The 18,117-nt window shown below is 35.9% G+C and overlaps 1 protein-coding gene across 1 annotated transcript in view; it reads left to right on the top strand.

The window, feature by feature from the left end:
* The window catches only part of Agfg1 (ArfGAP with FG repeats 1), a gene marked incomplete at its 5' end in the record, with an annotated part of 61,370 nt that overhangs the window by 4,391 nt on the left and 38,862 nt on the right, over positions 1-18,117 (top strand). Inside the window, 1 exon segment of the mRNA XM_013519948.1 lies at positions 13,785-13,878. Coding sequence (XP_013375402.1) covers positions 13,785-13,878 — 94 coding nt within the window.

Below are 18,117 nucleotides of genomic sequence, written 5' to 3'. Positions count from 1 at the left end.
TTGGATTTAATCCTATTGGAGATGGCCTTGGGGTAAGAAAGTCTGACTTCCCCATTGCAACCACTGTGGTGACCACTTTCAGGAGAAGGGAACCCTGATGACTGGAAGTGGAAGTCCACCTGGTTTTTTTTTTTTTTTTGGTCTTTTGAGACAAGGTCCCGCTATGTAGTCCAGGCTGGCCTTAAACTCACCATGTAACCCAGGCTATACTCGAACTTGAAGTGATTCTCCTGCCTCAGCCTCCCGAGTGCTGTGATTACAGGTGTGCGTCAGCACCCCAGCAGCCAGAGTTTGCCGTTCTTAATGGCACCTATTTTATGTGACCTGTGCATTTAAACTGGGTATTTCACAGTTGGTAAATGTCGCCAGCTATTCTCTGTTTTGTGGGTAATTCTGATTCTTAAGGTCTATCTTTACTCCAATAATTTTATTTTTAATTTAAAATTGGACCGGTAAAAGAGGAATTTATTATTTGTAGGGTGACTTGCAATCAGATAATCTTGGAGTTAATGTTTATTGTATTCAGGGTTTTCTTTATGAGGTCACAGTGAGTAGTGATTAATATTCTTAATTCTTTTTTTACTTTTTGTTTTTGGAGATCCTGGAAATTGACCCTAGGACCTTGTGCACACGAGGGAAACATCTCACCCCTGAGCTCCATCTTCAGCCCCCTGTAAAATCTTGCTATGGGACTTGCTAAATTGCCCAGGCTGGCCTTCAATTTATGGATCTTCCTGTTTCAGCCACCCACATTGCTGAGATTATAGGGTTATGCCACCTGGACCTTTTCACTTGTAAGGTATTTTGACAATGTAGTAAAATTTCAATTTAGAATGAGGGAAAGAATTGGTTGATACTTTTTAAAACTGAATGAAAGACTTTTTTAAGAAATTAAGTGACAGATACTAGCTTATGTGCCTGGGTTATCAAAATATTTGTTAAAATGAAACCTAAAATAATTATTACTACTTAATAAATGCTAGCTCTGTGGCAGGCTTTATTCTAGTAACAATCATTTAAATTTTTTAAAATTTTGAGATGGGGTTCTCACTAAGTTGCTATGTTGCCCAAATTGGGGTTGAATTTAAATCCTGCTTCCTCAGCCTTCCAAAGTGCTGGGATCACAGGTGTGTATTACCATACCTGGCTCTGCCCACAACTTTAAGTTATAAAATTAACATATTCTTAATTTGCTATGTTATCCAGTTTCATGTTGGCACCTAGAACTAATATTGATTCCACCATTAAAGAATATATAATTTCTTTGGGTTACTGTAAATTGTTGTGAATTCTTAATTTTGTGGATTTTAATGGAAGAATAAATAACTTATGGGTATATTATGCATATTTGTGTCACGGTTGAGTTATGCATGTTTTAAAGGAACTTCTTGGCTCCAAATGTGTGTTATGTTTGAATTTTATTCAGAAATTATGGTTGTGAATTCTGGATGCAGTGGGGATATGGTACCTACCGACTGTTGTTGAGCAGTCCTTGTGAATTCAGCATACTCGTGTGTTACACAGGGTGGGGATGCTGGGCTTAAGCCATCCTCATGCCTCAGCTGAATAGCTGGGACCACAGGCGTGTGCCATCACGCCCAGCTTTGGGCTTACTTTTAAAGCAATTCAATATTGAATTGTCCTAGATTTATGATTTTTCAGCTTTAAAAAATTTATTTTGAAGACAGTATCTCACTGTGTAGTTCACACTGGCCTTGAACTCTCAGGGATCCTTCCTGTCTCAGCTTCCGGAGTGCTAGGATTGCAGGGCTACAGGCGTGTGCCACCACGCCCAGCAGCCTTTTTAGAGATTTTTGTTCACAGTTAAATAATAGCTTTTCCTAGTGATTTGATAATTAAGTCCCTAAATATACAGAGAAACAATTCTTGAATCATTGTTTTACATAATATTCAATACATGTACTTCCCAAGTGCTCTACTAGCTATGTTACCAAGTACTGTACCAAACAATGCTTGATACACATAAAGCTCAGTTGGAAGGATCAGGAGCGTGGCTTTTTAGCCGTGAATGTTCTTGGTACAGTAGACACAGGCTGGTTTTTTAGAGGGGAGGAGAAACATGGATTCACCTAGCAGATGGGCTAAGAGAAACTCTTCTATACGGTGCTGTAAGCGCCCTTGGTAGTGAGAAAGCTACATTAAACATTCAGGGTATGAAGGCGTGATTTTCATATTTAATACATTTGTCTCTTGTTTTTCTACTTGTTTGTCCATGATTTTCGGCACAATAAGATTGTAAAAACTTTGACTCTGAATTTCAAAGCAGATAAAGTACAACTTAAAATTTAAAAGTTTTAAATATTAGTGAATTATAGATAGAAATAATTAAAACTTTATTCTAGTAGCATTCTTTGGAAAACAACCACATCTCGAAAATGTGTATTTTCATATGTGGTGCTCACATTTGTGAGAACCTTCTGTGGAGATCTTCAGGAGTAGGTGTCATTACCTCTCTGTTTTTTCTATAGTCAGTAAATCATTTTCTAGTTCAAATGGTCAAAGTAGTGATTGTTTAGGGAAGTACAACTTGGCTTCGTCTAATATTTATAAAAAGGTAAATCATTTATAAGTTTGAGTACTTTCATAGGCTCCTTTGACATCCTTTACAACCTCACACTGGAGAGCTGTTGTCGTAGTGATGTCTGAACATGATTAAAATGAAATTCATAAACCTGACAGGGGAATAGGAAACCTATTGGAATTGTTTGAAATATTAGGAATGGTAGTTTTTTAAATACTAAAGATAATAGCTTTTTTATTATTTTGGTTTGTTAGCATGTACTAGTACATACTGTTTGGTCCATGTATGACACATCTTAATTCTTTTTTCATCCCCTTTCCCTGTCTTCCCTCCCCTCCACCCATTACTCCATCCTCTTCCCCCCTTTTTTGCAGTACATGTTTATATTCCTTGTGTGGTATTGGTATATGTATATAACACATACCAATTTTTTTTTTATCTTTTATTTGTTCTCCCCCCTCCCCCGTTGAATGGTAAGTTTTTTGGTGGGTGGGGGGTGGGGGGGCGGTGGGTCTTTTTGAGACAAGGTCTTGCTATGCAGTTCAGGTTGGCCTTGAGCTCACTTTGTAGCCCAGGTCGGTCTTGAACTTGCAACGATTCTTCTGCCTCAGCCTCCCAAGGGAATGGTAATTTTTATTTTTTTATTTTTTATTTTTTATTTTTTTTGATTTTTCTTCGGTACCGGGAACCGAACTCACAACCTTGCGCTTGCCAGGCAGGCGCTTTGCCGCTGAGCTAAATCCCCAGCCCCCGGGAATGGTAATTTTTAAAAAGAACATATTTTGTGCATAGATTTCTGAGTATGGTTTTAATTTTTTTGCTTGAAACCATATTTTTTTTTTTTTAAGGGAGGGAGGGTGTAATTACACCTTGCTGTTATTGTTGCGTATTTGAAGAAGAGGCACATTAACAGACTGGAGCATGCTTCAAGGAATGTGATCAAGATGAGAAAGAGGTTTGAAGCTGCAAGAGAGGATCTTTTCATGCTCTTACCAGAAACAGAATTGTTAGTAGCTTGAGGAAGAAAAGACTGGGAGTATGGGTGGTTGTACATGTGATCACTGACTTTGGGTAATTTATGGTCTGTCATTGAAAGGAGTAATATTTGTGTTTATGACTCTAGGGGAAGATACAACACCTGTGCATGGAAGTTACAGAAAAGCACGTTTAGAAAAGGAAGAGGAATTTTCCTTGTAATTGTTAGGTTCTAAGAATTTGTGTTCATTTTTTTGTTGAACTGTAAACTCTTAGATGGGGGAAGTATGAAAATTAATAATGTGGGAGAATCTGAAAACTTGTGCTCATTTTTCTCTATAAATCTTTCCTCTTAGGCAGTGAATCTTGATGTTTCTAACTCAGAACAGTTGCATTTAGTAGTTAATTCTTTTTTTTTTTTGACACAGGGAAATCGAACTCACGACCTTACAGTTGCCAGGCAGGTGCTGTGCCTCTGAGCTTTATCCTTGGGCCATTTCTTTTTTCTGTTTGTTTTTGTTTTGTTTTGTTTTGGTACAGGGAATCAAACTCATGACCTGGTGCTTGCCAGACAGGTGCTGCGCTGCTGAGCTATATCCCTGACCCAGTTGGAGCTTCTTTAAAAAGATTGCCAGTGTATGGCGAAGAAATAGTTTTGGAAGTTGAAAAATTTCCTCAAATTTTATAAGAGTTTTTTCATTTGTTAAAGAGAATAACCCATGTCAGTTATGTATTACTTTGAAGAGTAAGAAGGGTTTATTTTCAGGTCTTTGTTTCATTTTTAATTTAATTGTAATGTTTTCTTTCATTTTTTGAGACAGAGTCTTGCTATGCAGTTCAGGCTGGTGTTGAAATCTCTGTATCCCAAGTTGGCCTTGAACTTGCAGCAGTTGTTTTGCTTCAGTCTGAGTGCTGGTTAATTTTTATTAAAAGAATATATGAACTTAATTTTAAAAGCAATGTATGACAAAACGCATTAACTTATTTGTCAATTTCTGATTACCATAAAAAGTGAATTTACCTTATTGTTTCTAAAATAAAAATACATTTTTTTGATACTGGGAATCGAACTGATGAACTTGCGCTTGCCAGGCAGACACTGTGCTGCTGAGCTATATCCTCAGCCCCAAAATAAAATTTTTTATTTTGCATTTTTGTTTCTAATCTATTGACCTTTTTACTATAGGAGGAAGAAGATAAGGATTTGGCCTTTTTTTCCTTAATTGGCTTTTTGAGCAGAATCTTGCTGTGTAGTTCAGTTTTGCTTTGAACTCACTATGCAGCCCAGTCTGGCCTGTCAGCTTACAGGGATCCCCCTGCCTCAGCCTGTCCAGTGTTGGGATTGCAGGTGTGTGCCACCTGCTGCCATGCCAGGCTCAAGGATCTGGTCTTTATGCATTTTTGCCCTCTTTGCCTGTACGACCTTTCCTCTTCTTAGGTTTATAGTTGCTTAGTTTTCTAAGGTTTTGCTTTCCATTTGTATATCATTAATGCATCCCTAGACAAATGATCTCTGGTTGAGGTGTAACACTTTTTTCATTCTGATCAGACATACAAGGTGCGTTTAAAAAAATTTTTTTTGGTTGTCTTTCTGGATAACTTTGTGACTCAGCCCTGGAACTGCTGTTTTCTAGCCTCTATGATGCTGTCATTGTGGGGCTTCTGCCTCCATTCTGAGAACTGCCTTCAGCATTAGACTGTCCTGGACTTGCCACATCCAGCCTCCTGATTAAAGGTGAAATGGAAGATCAATTTTGGGAGTGAAAGGCCTGAAAGGGTCTCATTGTGCCTTCATTTGAGAAGTTGTTTACCTGCATTCATAAAGATGAAAATAGTTTTTACCTTTGGAACTTCTAAAGACTTGGCTGTTGCCCTGTTACTGATTCTTTGTGAGCCATTGTTTTCTTTTTCCTTTGGGATTTATGTATCCGTGCTTTTATGTACCTCATATGGAATTAAAGTGTTTTGGTGTGTGTCTTTTTGTTCAGGGCGATAGGCCCTTTTTTTGGTGCTTGATTTGGAAATGCACTCTCTATAGCAGAGTTATTTGCTGTAATCCTCTAGGGGAATGAAAAATAAGCTCAGCTTTTACTGTGCTAGGAAGATGACTAGCACGTGGAATCTGTCTTTCAGGATGTACACTCAGAAAGTGCCCTGCTTTGTAGTCTGGTGCCTGACAACAGTCTCCCGCTCTGCTTGAGTCCACTGTGTAGCCTGTCTAGATTAAACTTTTCTTCAGGCTCTGCTTAGGGTCTGGTTGGAGATAAGCTTGTGGTTGTTGAGGAACTTGGAATCTACTGATTTTGGACCCTACGTATTTTGTAAGCACCCCACTTGCATCTAGTTCTCTCATTGAATGTTTTCACGGGTCCTGTGGTGGCATTCAGTTTCCATTTGGCTTCTCCTACTCTGTGACAACTTCTGTTTTGACTCTTCTCATAAACTTAGTTGCTGCTGGCGAATTCACCTTTGCTTTTGGGACTGGGTCCCAATATGTTGTCCAGGCTGGTCCTGAGCTCTTGTGTTCAAGTTACCTTCTCACCTCAGCATTCTTACTAACTGCGGCTGCAGGTGCACACCGTTGTGTGTGACTTAACATACCACCATCCAAGTTTTGTTATTAGGGAACTATTGTGTGCTCTTGAGCGTCTTCCTTGATTTCTGTCCCACTGTCTGTGGTAGGTTAGTACCTTTTATTCTTCTGCAGTCATTTTTTTGGGCGTTGGAGATATGCTGGAGGCATTTTCAGCTTTTGTCCACCACTGTTAACTAAATGTCTTAATTAGATTTAAGAATTTTTTTTTTTTTTGAGATAGGGTCTCTCTGTTAGTTTATGCTGGCCTTGAACTCACTATTGGAGCCCAAGCTGGAGTCGAACTTGTGGCAGTCCTCTTGCCACAGCCTCCTGAGTAGTGGAATTAGAGCTAAATAATTATTTAGTGCTGTGTCCTGCTAAATTATTATTTGAATGTCATTTTTTAGATGATTGCTTTTAATAGTATTACGACTATCTAATAGTATAGCACTTGTAGCTTTCCAAAAAAAAAAAAACCCAAATAATTGTGGTTTACATCATGCTTACATAAAAATATGTAGTATATATATATGTTATATGTATATATATATATATATATATATATATATATACACACTATATTATATATATGGATAGACTAGTATTTGGACAATTTAGTGTATATAGTATCTGGCATCAACACCTTACAGGCTCTTGATAATCTACGAAAGGCATCTTCTATCTGTCCTAGATTTTAAACGTCTAATTTTTACAATATTGTGTATATTATTTTTAGTGACTAGGACTGGGCTAGAACTAAATGTTGCATTAACTTTATTATTTTCTGCCAGTAGTACCAGCAGCCACATAAATTTACATAGCATATTAAAATATTTTAACCAGCTTTTCTCCCAGCATGAGTAAAACAATTAGTAAAACTAAATAAGCTTTCTTATTGATTTAGCACAGATTATTATTTGAGTTGAACCAGTGGCTATTTGCAAAATTGTTTGAGGCACAGTTAAGAGCAGCATACTGGGGGACATATGGAATGTGGGATGCCATCTGGTTAAGTCACACCTGGGTCGTGGTCATTATGACTAAAATTCTTGGGGGTCTCAGTGTGTGATGAATTCACAACTGGTGGTCGACTTGTAACCCCCAGCTGAACTGAGTAAGCCTGGTGCTGGGTGTAGGAGGCCCACCTGGAGACTGTTGCCAGCAGCGTAAGAGGCAGAACTGAGAAGAAGTTAGGCTGTTGAGAACTGAGAAAGGCTGTTGGGAGCTGGTAGAAGCTGTAAGGAGCTGTTGGTTCTCTTGGAGGACCTTGTTATGCCGGCTTTCCTCATGCACTTGGCTGTTTTCATCCTCCAAGGAGCTCGGGACCTTGTTGGCGCTGAGAATGGCTTCGGTTCACTTTCGGGGAGCTCTGGTCCTCACTCTGAGTACCGTTTCCTGGCTCTGGAGGGGAAGATAGTGCACTGCTCAGACTCCTTGAGAAGCTGTTGTGTTGGCTTTCCTGATGGGAACTCTGCTTTCGTGTTCATCAGAGGAGCTCAGGACCTCACTGTTGCTGAGGATGGCTGTGGTACTTTTCGGGGGAGCTCTGGTTTTTACTTTGAGCATTGCTTCCTGGCTCCAGTGCAGATCCCTGAGGCTGCTAGCACAGATCCTTCATCCCACTGGCACAGATTTTCTATATTCTACCACTGACCTTTGGGCCTTCCCAGCGCAGATCTGTGAAACAGGCCTGTATGAGATGTCGTGGGCTCTAAGCCTCCAGTTGGACTTGTGGGAGGCATTGTTACCGGCTCTAGGTCTTCAGCTGAACTCATGGAGGACGTTTCCTTGGGATCCAGGCCCTTGGCTGGTTTCTTTGGTCTCTAGTATGTGGACAGATTTTCTGCACTCTCTTGTATATGATTCTTTGGGTGACTATTATAAATAATCATAAGGTATGTGTCCTGTCTTACATTGTTCTCCCCTTGCAGTATCCCTCAACCATGACACTGTATGACTTAATGATACCGCAAAAAGATAGTAGACTGCACCAGTAGGTTACTTTGGGCCTTGAAACAACTGGCAAACATATTTTCAAAATGTCAGTACTACAGTTAGTGAGTCAAAAAAATTTTTTTTGCACAAAACTAAAGACTTAAAATGTCTATTTTAGAATTTGGAGTATTTTATTCAATATTGGCCCAGTAAAAATGTGGTTTACTTGCTCAACACTTTCATCAAGTAATTACAACTTCTATCATTTTATAAATACTAAATTCATGTGGTAGCTGGATTAGGTTTAGCCATAAAGGGACATGGATTCAGTTTTTAGGATTAACAATTTCAGTCATGTAAATGATCAGATTTGGTAGGTAGAAATGAAGGTTTGCTAGGAAGAAAAAATTAGTGTAAAAACTGATTACTCTAGATAGTAACATGGAACCGGGTCTTCAGTTTTTTATTCTTTTACATATGTTAAAATTAACAGTTCTGTTGATTTTAACTGTATATAGATTTCACTCAGGATAATATAAATACAGTTAGTTTTCTGTCTCAATAATTCGTTTTGTTTTTGCTGAGTAGTATTCCATTGCTTGTTTGTACATTCCTCATTGAGGGACAGTTCATAGTTACAGTTGGGTTAATGAAAATATGTTTAACTTTATTAATAATTGAGTTTCTGTTTTGATTTTTCTTTTTTACTGGCTTGGAAGCTATGAGTTATATTCTTTTATAGTCACCATTGAAATTGTACTGTTTATACTAACATCCTATAATTAATCCATATTTTAATTCTGTAATAATCCAGAATACTTAAAAATAAACTGCTTTGTGTTGAGTATTGAAATACTGCATTTGTCCCTTTTTCCCCTGTACAAATTGGACAGTGTAATCATTTGTTTACTTAAAACAGCAACTGTTCTAAGAATATGAAAATACCACTCTTTTGCTCTCATAATTGAAAGTAGCTTTTCTGGCACAATGATTACTGCCTCTTAGCACTTGAATATTATATTGTTTCTATTGAGAAGTCTGATCTGTCAAATTTTGTTTTTTCTTCTTCTTCTTTTTTTTTTTTTTTTTTTTGTCTTTTTGAAGCAGGGTCTTGCTATGCAGTTCAAGCTGGCCTTGAGCTCACTTTGTAGCCCAGGCTGGTCTCAGACTCACAGTGATCCTCCTGCCTCAGCCTCCTGAGTGCTGGGGTTATAGGTATGCGCCACCATGCCTGGCAAATTTTGTTTCTTCTGTCTTTTTCTGATTGCTTTCCAGATCTCTCTGTTTGAGATTTTGTGAAAATGATTTAAAATGAAATTTATTCATGGCTTTTGTATGCTTTTTGTTAGATCTTTAAAATCTCAGCCATTCCTGGTACCGGAAAAAAACAAAAAACAAACAAACAAACAAACAAAAAAATAAATAAAATCTCAGCCATTATCTTGAGATTTTACTCTCCTTTATTCTTTCAGCTCCCCTATTCAGAAAGGGAATTAATTCTATGTATTATTAAATTAGTTCTTCTGATTTTATCTCTTCTTTTTATGTGCCTCTTTACATGCCTGTGTTGCTTTCTTGTTCGTTTTCTGTCTTTTATTTTCTAAATTCTCTGTGTAGATGTGCCTAATTTACATTTTAACTGATTTAATTTTTAATTTTCATGTAAGTTTCCATTTTGGTCTTTAGGGATTTCCCTTATTTTCTAAAAATTCTAACAGTGAGTTCAGAATTTTTTGGTAACACATAGAATCTTTTTCATTTTAGCAGCAAATCCTTTTCAAATATCAGTAAATCTCTTCATACTGTTAGAAGTAGGATGAAATTAAGTATCCAAAATGCCAATGTAGGTACTTCATAAATATGAATTTTCTTCTATCTCATGAATTTAATATTTTGCCAGCCAGTTGTTTTATATCTTGTAGTTCATTCTTGTTGTGAACATTTTTCTTTATCCTTTAAAAAGAGATTGTTGCCAGTGAAGTAAAAGTGTAGAATGTGAGATACAAAGAAATTGTTAATTTTTTTTTTGTTTTTGCTTAGAACTGACGTGCGTCATATTTAGAGCAGCAGTTCTTTTTTTTTTTTTTTTTAAATTTAGAGCAGTAGTTCTTAATTGAGAGGATTTTGCCCGGCACGGGAGATGAGACAATGTCTGGAAAGTAGTCACTGGCTGATGGGGCACACTCGACAGTCAGTGAGTGGAGGCCAAAGGTGCTGCTGAGACCCTATAGTGTGCAGAGTAGCATCCCACAGTACAGTTCATGTGGCCCAAAATGTCATAGTGCCATGGTTAAGAAACTCTGTTTGGAGAAATGAAAATGCTAGTAGGTGGATATCATCGGATTTGTAAGGAAATTTCTTCCAGGTTTTGGAAAAATTGGAAGAAGGCCGTAGAAAGATTATTTTTTCTTTCTTACATTTCTTCTCTAATTCTTTAGCCACAGCTGTCTACACGGGTAAATTCAGGACTCACAGCCCAAATTTTTTGACAACTAATTCAATTGTATTTTCATTGTTTTTTGCCATTTTTTCAACTTACAATTGGAATGTGTATATATACATTAATATATGAAATATATATTAATTGTGGAAAACATCAGAGAGAATAGATAATTGGAAATAGAAAAAAAAGATCCAAACCCCTCTTCCGTAGGCAAGGACTTAACAATTTGGAGGGTTTGTTTTCTTTTTTGTTTTTTGTTTTTCTTCCCGTATCAGGAATCGAACTCACGACCTTGTGCTTGCCAGGCAGGCGCTGTGCTGTTGAGCTAAATCCCCAGCCCCCTAGTTCGTTTTCTTTGTAGAGATATTTTTAATGTAGTTCTAAAAGAACTATGTAGTTTTTTATCTTAAAAATTCAAACATAAGCGTAAATATGAAGTCTTAGTTTTGTTGTCATTTAATTAACCACTTCCCTTTTGATGTTGGTGTTTCCTGTATTTCCTTATTATGAACAATGTTTGATGACTATCTCATACATAATCATTTAACATTTTAGATATTTCTTTAGAATAGCTTCCTTGAAGTGGTATTGGGGCAAATGGCATGAATGAGGTGGTTGATAGAAATTGGTCAATTCACACTATCGGTGTGTGTGCGACTGTTTTCACTGAAAACTCATTCATCTGAAAGCCACTTATTAGTAGAATCATTCTTCAGTTTTCACCACTCTTATAAGTGTGTGATATTTATGTATTTGGATGCTGACATAGGAAATCTGTATATTTTTAAATTGGAAATATAATCTAGTTGCATAAATGGAATATAAAAGAGCAATTTTATAAAATATAAATGGAATATAAAAGAGAAAGCAACAAGAATGCATGTAAAATTTCCTTGGGATCAATTTATGAATAAATGTGGCCTTGCAAAATTGTGTCTGTCATTTTTATAAATTGAGTACAGTTTTTTAAGTACTGTACACTCAGCAAATTCATTTAAAGATGTTCTGTAATGAATGTTCTTGTTATGTGGAAAAAAATTCTTTCATAGTTTGGCTGTGAGTACATTCTGGTTGTATTTGTTTCATAAATTCAAAATTTTGTTCACTTAGGTGCTATGAATATTTTCTTTGTTCATAAATAAACCTGTGATATATGTAGGGCTTAGAAATTTATCAGTAGATACACTGCACATTGTATTGCATTCATGAGAATCAGCTTTATGAATTTTTTATTAAACAATTTGGGAGGTCTAATTCTTTGCTCCAAAATATACATCTTTGTAAACTAGTGTTTGATAGTTCTTCATGAAAGTTATTTCTTTGCCTTTCCTGTTTAAAAAAAGAGCTATTACAAGGAGGTGGGTAAAACAGAGAGAAAGTTTTAGGGGAAAAGGAGAGTTACAGAGCGCGAGGGGAGGAATAGAGGCATAGAGAATAACACGACAGTTCCTCCTTCTGGGGACAGTGTAGGTGTAAATATATATCAGAAGTTGTTAAACTTCCCAAGAGTGGGGAATTTAGTCTTGTTCTTATAATATTGGAAAGTAGCTTTATGCTTTAACAGATAATGATTTTCCACTTTTAGAAACTTAAGTGATAGAACCTTAACTTATGATTGCAAATTAATTGTGAAGATACCTGAAAGTTACTTATCCTGAAGTTGTTTCTTCACAGTTAAGTTTGAGAGTTTTACTAGAATAGAATTGTTGTTATTTGGTTTCACCTCTGTTGTCTTTATTTCCATGTTTTATTACCTCTCAAGTCTTGGAAGGAAACAGTTTATTAAGATGTAACCATGGCAGAACAAAGTCACAACAAAACCAGGTTGATCTTTTCAAACTTACAATGTGAAACTGTTACAGTATAACTTGTTTTATTTATTTATAAACAAGTTACAGTATATTTGCAGTATTATTTATAAACAAGTTACAGTATAACTTGTTTTATTTTTTACTCTTACCTGAAAGTTATGCTGCTGTCATTACTCTTAAGTGGAAGGCAGAGGGGGAGAAACAGGGTAGGAAATTAGGGGAGCTTCTGTTCTCCCATCCAAGTACTAACCAGGCCTGACTGGGAGCTTTTGTTAATCCTGAATTTAGCTAGTGTTGACTTAATAATGTCATGAATTTCTAGATTATGTACCACATTTAGTTCAAAAATATTTCTGAAGATTTTTGGAAGGCCTTTGGTTTAGCTACTATTTTTATATCATTGTTATATCTCGTATTTAATTAGCCGGGATGACTACGACTTGACCATAACAAGTTCTGTAAAAATATTAATTTGCTGTAGAAACTAGATTCCAAATGAGGGCTTTATAAGAGGACATGACCCCAAAGTAATTTCATTGAAGTTTGCATGGATTATTTTAACCAGTGTTTCTGTGAGTAGGTCACTTTGAATCAGTTGGACAAATTTTTCTCTGTGTATATAATGAAAGGTCATCAAAATAAAATTGTCATAAGAGCATAAGTAAAAGCTTCAGGGTTGTAAAAGACCTACAATGTCATTAAATTGTATATCTACCTCTTGTTTTATTTATTTACTTTTTTTTGGCTTTTTGAGACAGGGTCTCGCTATACAGTTCAGGCTGGCCTTGAGCTCATTTTGTAGCCCAGGCTGGTCTTGAACTTGTGCTGATCCTCCTGCCTCAGCCTCCCGAGTGCTACGATTACAGGCGGGCACCACCATGCCAAGCTCCAGCTCTTTCTTAAATCCCTTCTCTGTGTTTCCTTTTAAGCACTTAATTGCCTCTTGCGGTGATTGAAGACATTATTATAAATCTTGAGTTGCTGGACAGAGTGGTGCCTTATTCATTGTGGTTAATTACTTCAAGTTTTGTTAGCTTTCATGTAGTTTTCTAAGTTAGCCCCAAACTTATTTAAAGGTGGTAGATCTTCCAGTATTAACATGTCATTGTCTCTCGGAAAACCTGAAAATATTTACTTTTAAAATTCTTTACCAAAAAAAAAGAAAAAATTATTTACCATAGTGCTGTGGTCAGTTCTTACATCAGAAATATTCTGAAGTAGTATTTGTATTTTGTAGAGGTTCATATAATATAGATTCTTTGTTTTCCTAACTAGGAGTTGATTGAATTCATCTTCAGGTATATTATTTAGTATGAATGTAACCAGACTTACTTTGGCATCTTACGATGATTAAGAGTTTAAAATAATTTTTAAATACTTTTGATTTATGGAATGAAAACACTGTTCCAAGTTTAAATGTGCTAATTAAAAATGTTTTGAATTTCTAGATGTGTAATTTTAAGATGTATAGTGGTAAATTTTATGAAATATTTTATTTTTTAGACGAGGGTTAAATCCTCCACACAGAGTGAAGTCTATCTCCATGACAACATTCACACAACAGGAAATTGAATTCCTGCAAAAACATGGAAATGAAGTAAGTGTTTTTACAGTTTTCAATTTTTTATTGGCAGTCCTTTTAATAAGGTTTAATAAGTTGTTTAACATGGTGAGTTTCTTTGTCTCTAAAATTCATTTTTGTATTCTGTATTTTGATATTTTGGCCTGTACTCATTTAATTATGAATTTGGAATTAATGTCTACCACATAAATAGCTGAAACCTGAGGTGAAACACATATATTTAAAATTCACTGATACTGAATGTTACAGGCATTTTTAGAGGGCATCTAGTATTGAAGTTACTGGTAGTCTTTGTTTTAAAAGTCAAAAAAAAGTTAGCTCTGTGATAGATAATCTGTTAAACTTTTCTAGGCTATTGTGCGATCAGCTTATAGTTGAGTCCTCTCCTTCCTTTTAACTAAGTTTTTAACTTTGGATATACAGGTGGTGTTTACCATTTAGCAGGTGCTCAGTAGGGAGAAGATTAGTAGTTCAAGGGACAGCCTTGTTTCATGAGGAACTAGAAAGAATAAAGATTTGGATGGAAACTTTTTTCTCTTGCTATTAATGGGCTTCCTCTAATCCCTTTTGTTTATTTTTAGCTTTATATTTTGCTACTAGTAAAAGCAATGAACTAGTATTATTTTTATAAAAGAGTTTAAATTCTATAGGAGATAAATCTTAGGACACAAGAAGAGTTTCTGATATTAGTACTGGTTACCTATTGAAAGCTAGCTGGGCACAATAGTGTGTGCCTGTGATCCCAGCACTGTAGGAAGCTCAGGCAGGAGGATCTCAAATTTAAGCTCAGCCTGGGCAACTTTTCTGTATCCTGTCTCAAACTAAAAGTTCCAGGGATTTAATTCTGTGCAGAGGCACTGGGATCATTTCCCAGTTAAACACCACCCCCCAATTGATAAAAATGAACAAAGAAATGGCAGGTTTTTATAATCTTGGTAAAGATGAGCTATTCAGCCCAATTGATTAATAATAGTCATTGTTAGTTCATAAGAAGGTCTTATTTTTTTAGAAAAGAAGTAATATTTCAGTTCTTGAATTTTGGTTGCTTATATGTGATATCCTTAGTAGACATAAGAGGAGTTTAAGTGTTAAATTATATTTGTTTGAGTCTTCTTTCACCCTTAGAAAATGTATGTAAGTATTTTATACTCCATCTTTTTTCCTAATACTTTGATAGTTATATTTTAAAATTATTTGACTCTGTGATACGCATGTGATTTTGATTCTAAAATAGTGAAGAAGTATTAACTTACAACTAGGAAATACTTAAAATACATGTTTTAGAGAAGAGAGTTTCCTTTGAAGTCTCCAAATTTTGCCAATAATAACTTCTTTTGAATAATCAGATTCCAGGTTGATCTGGGTACAGTATAATAAAATAAAAATCTGGGTGAAAGAGTACAAGATTTTTAATGGTATTAAACTTAGAATAATATGTTTACTGATTAAAATACAATTTGAACTATTTGTAGAATGTTTGGAATTAGTCTAGCAGTTCAGACTTGAAATTACTTTCTTAAAATGTTGGCAAGTTTTTGAAAATCAGGATGGTGTCAGATGAATATTATTCTGTTCTTAGATTAAAAATATAATGACAGTAGACCAAGCAAGAGTTACAGACCTGGAAGCCAATGGTCCATTAGAGAAGTAAGTAAAGACATACTAAACTGTTCATAGATAAGGTTAGGTGGAGAGTGGTCCCAAAATACTGAGTGAAGGAGCATACGTTTTTTTGTTTTTTGTTTTTTTTTTTTTTTTGTTTTTCTCCGGTACCGGGAACTGAACTCACGACCTTGCGCTTGCCAGGCAGGTGCTTTTGCCGCTGAGCTAAATCCCCAGCCCCAACGAGCATACATTTTTAATTGTGCTAAGAACACTTATAAGAGAGCTACCCTCTAATTAAATTTTTCATTGTACAGTAAATTGTTATTAACTATAGATAGGCCTAGTGTTCAGCATATATCTAACCTACCGTCTTGCATAACTAAATTCACTAGTGCTATTTACTGTTCAGGAATAGCAATTCCCCATTTCCTTCTCAGCCCCTGGTGTACATTGTACTTTCTGCTTCTGTTTGTTTTATATACTTCATGTAAATGGACTCATACGATATTTGTATTTTTTTGCCTGACTTATTTCACTTAGCATAATGTTGTCAAGGTTCATCGTTGTCTCATGTGGCAGGATTTCTGAAGAAACATTTTTACAGTTGGAACATCAAGGCAAATTTAGAGTGCACAAAAACAAATACTTGGTATTACAGAACTCACTGTATCAAAAAGCAGAAGCAAAATTTAAAATTAGTTGTGATTGGAATGAGGGCTGAGGGTGTAGCTCAGTGGCTGAGTGCTTCCTTAGCATGTATAAGGCCCTGGGATTGATACCCAAGCACTGCAACACAACAACAAGGAAATGACTGGATGATTGAAACGGACTCATGAATCTTAAATCCTGCAAGAAGACATGCAGGTCTGTAGGCCACTTGGAACATTTAATGACAGTCACTGTGCTAGGTATTATGGATGCAGTTACGGTTGTGTCACACAAGCTTAGCTGACAAAGTGGCACAGTTGGAGAGACGTGTGTAATAAATAATTGTGACATGAGGAAGTAATAAGTTTTAGAATATGGAGAGAGGCTCGGTCTGTTGGCAGAAAATAAAGAAATGAGAAGACCTCACAGAAGAGGCAAAAGAAAACTTTACTTGTTTTTGAGGGTGGCTCAGATTTAAGTTGGCAGGGAAAAACCCAGGGGTGGAGCAAATAGTATGTACAGAAAAAGGAAAATTTGTGATAGGAAGCGAAAAGACACTTATACCTTCTTATAGTATATCCAAGAACATTTTAAAACCAAATCTTTATGGTATTATCAGTTGTTGTGTTTTTCAACACTTAGGAGCTGTGTAAAGGGTGAAGATTAGTATTATGAAGTGCAGAATGATTGGGACATTTCATAAAACTTTGTAGACTTTAAGTGCAAGTGTTTTAGTATAAGCTTATCTTAAACATTTAAATCTTATGTATAATATGTATAGAGTGGAGTTTATTTCATAAATTTCATTGCTTTTATTTTTTTGTGCAGGACCTCTACCACTGAATTATATCCCTAGCCTTTTTTTATTTTTCATTTTGAGATAGGTTCTTGCTGAGCTGCCCAGGCTTGTGTAAAACTTGTGATCTTTCTGCCTCAGCCTCCTGAGTAGCTGAGTTTATAGGCGTGCATTGTTTTTTTTTTTTTCCCCAGGCATGCATTCTTGAACCCAGCTCATATCTTTCTTTTTTTTTTTCCTTCACATTTCTTTTGATCAGAATGGAAGTAACGTCTACATATTATGAGTGGTTGATAAGGTTAACATTTTGGGCTACTGATAAAGGCTGGATATTTTACATTTCAAAATATGATGTTGTATTTCTGCTGTTATCTTTCAATAGTTTGGAAAGGATCCTACCCAACCACATATATGTAAGATTAAAAGGACATCTTCATACATCTTATGTATGAATGGATTCATGTTTGAAGATGTATGTCTCTGAACTAAAAGATCACAAAGAGTCTTGGCTTTGGCAGCTGTCTTGGATTTTCTCCCCTACTACGGAATTGTTAGTGTGCTGGAACATACTTGGTGGTTGTCACTGTTGGAAAGTATAACCAGAAAGTAGGAAAACATGACTTGTAATGTGTTGAACAGAATTAACTTATATGCCACATGTTAATGTTCCTGTAGACATTTATATATAGAAAGCATTGTATATAGTCATCATATATAATGTAATGCTATCTTACATGCACTACTGTTGTAAACATCCTATTGCAAAGAAAATCATGCCAGATTCAAAGTGGGAAAGGACTGCCAAGGTAGATGGCAAGGGAGCGTGGATACATAGAAGCCATTAATTGAGACCTGATGTTAATGTAATGGCTTACCACGTGTACATTTAGGGAAAATTTCACTTCATTCAGAACTTTATTGTTTGCTGTTTTGGGGAAATCACAAAACTGATGGCAGTACTAATGGAATTTGAGTTGTCACTATTGTACCTCTGTGTCAGTCTGTTTTGTAGCTGTGACCAGCAGATAATACTATTATTTATACATACACATCAAGGTTGTTCTTTTTATAAAATATGTCATCAGTTGCTACAGAAACGGTTTACAAATTACTTGAATATTTACTGTTTTCAGACTTCCACAGTGTGTTTAGTGCAGCATATATGTCCCATATGAAGTTATACAACATAGTATGTCAGATGTTAT

This window comes from Chinchilla lanigera, unplaced genomic scaffold (assembly GCF_000276665.1).
Source record: "Chinchilla lanigera isolate Chin_1 unplaced genomic scaffold, ChiLan1.0 scaffold00052, whole genome shotgun sequence".
In the NCBI taxonomy this organism is placed as follows: Eukaryota; Metazoa; Chordata; class Mammalia; order Rodentia; family Chinchillidae; genus Chinchilla; species Chinchilla lanigera.
Note: the sequence above shows the minus strand (reverse complement) of the source record. Positions and strands in the feature narration are given on the sequence as shown.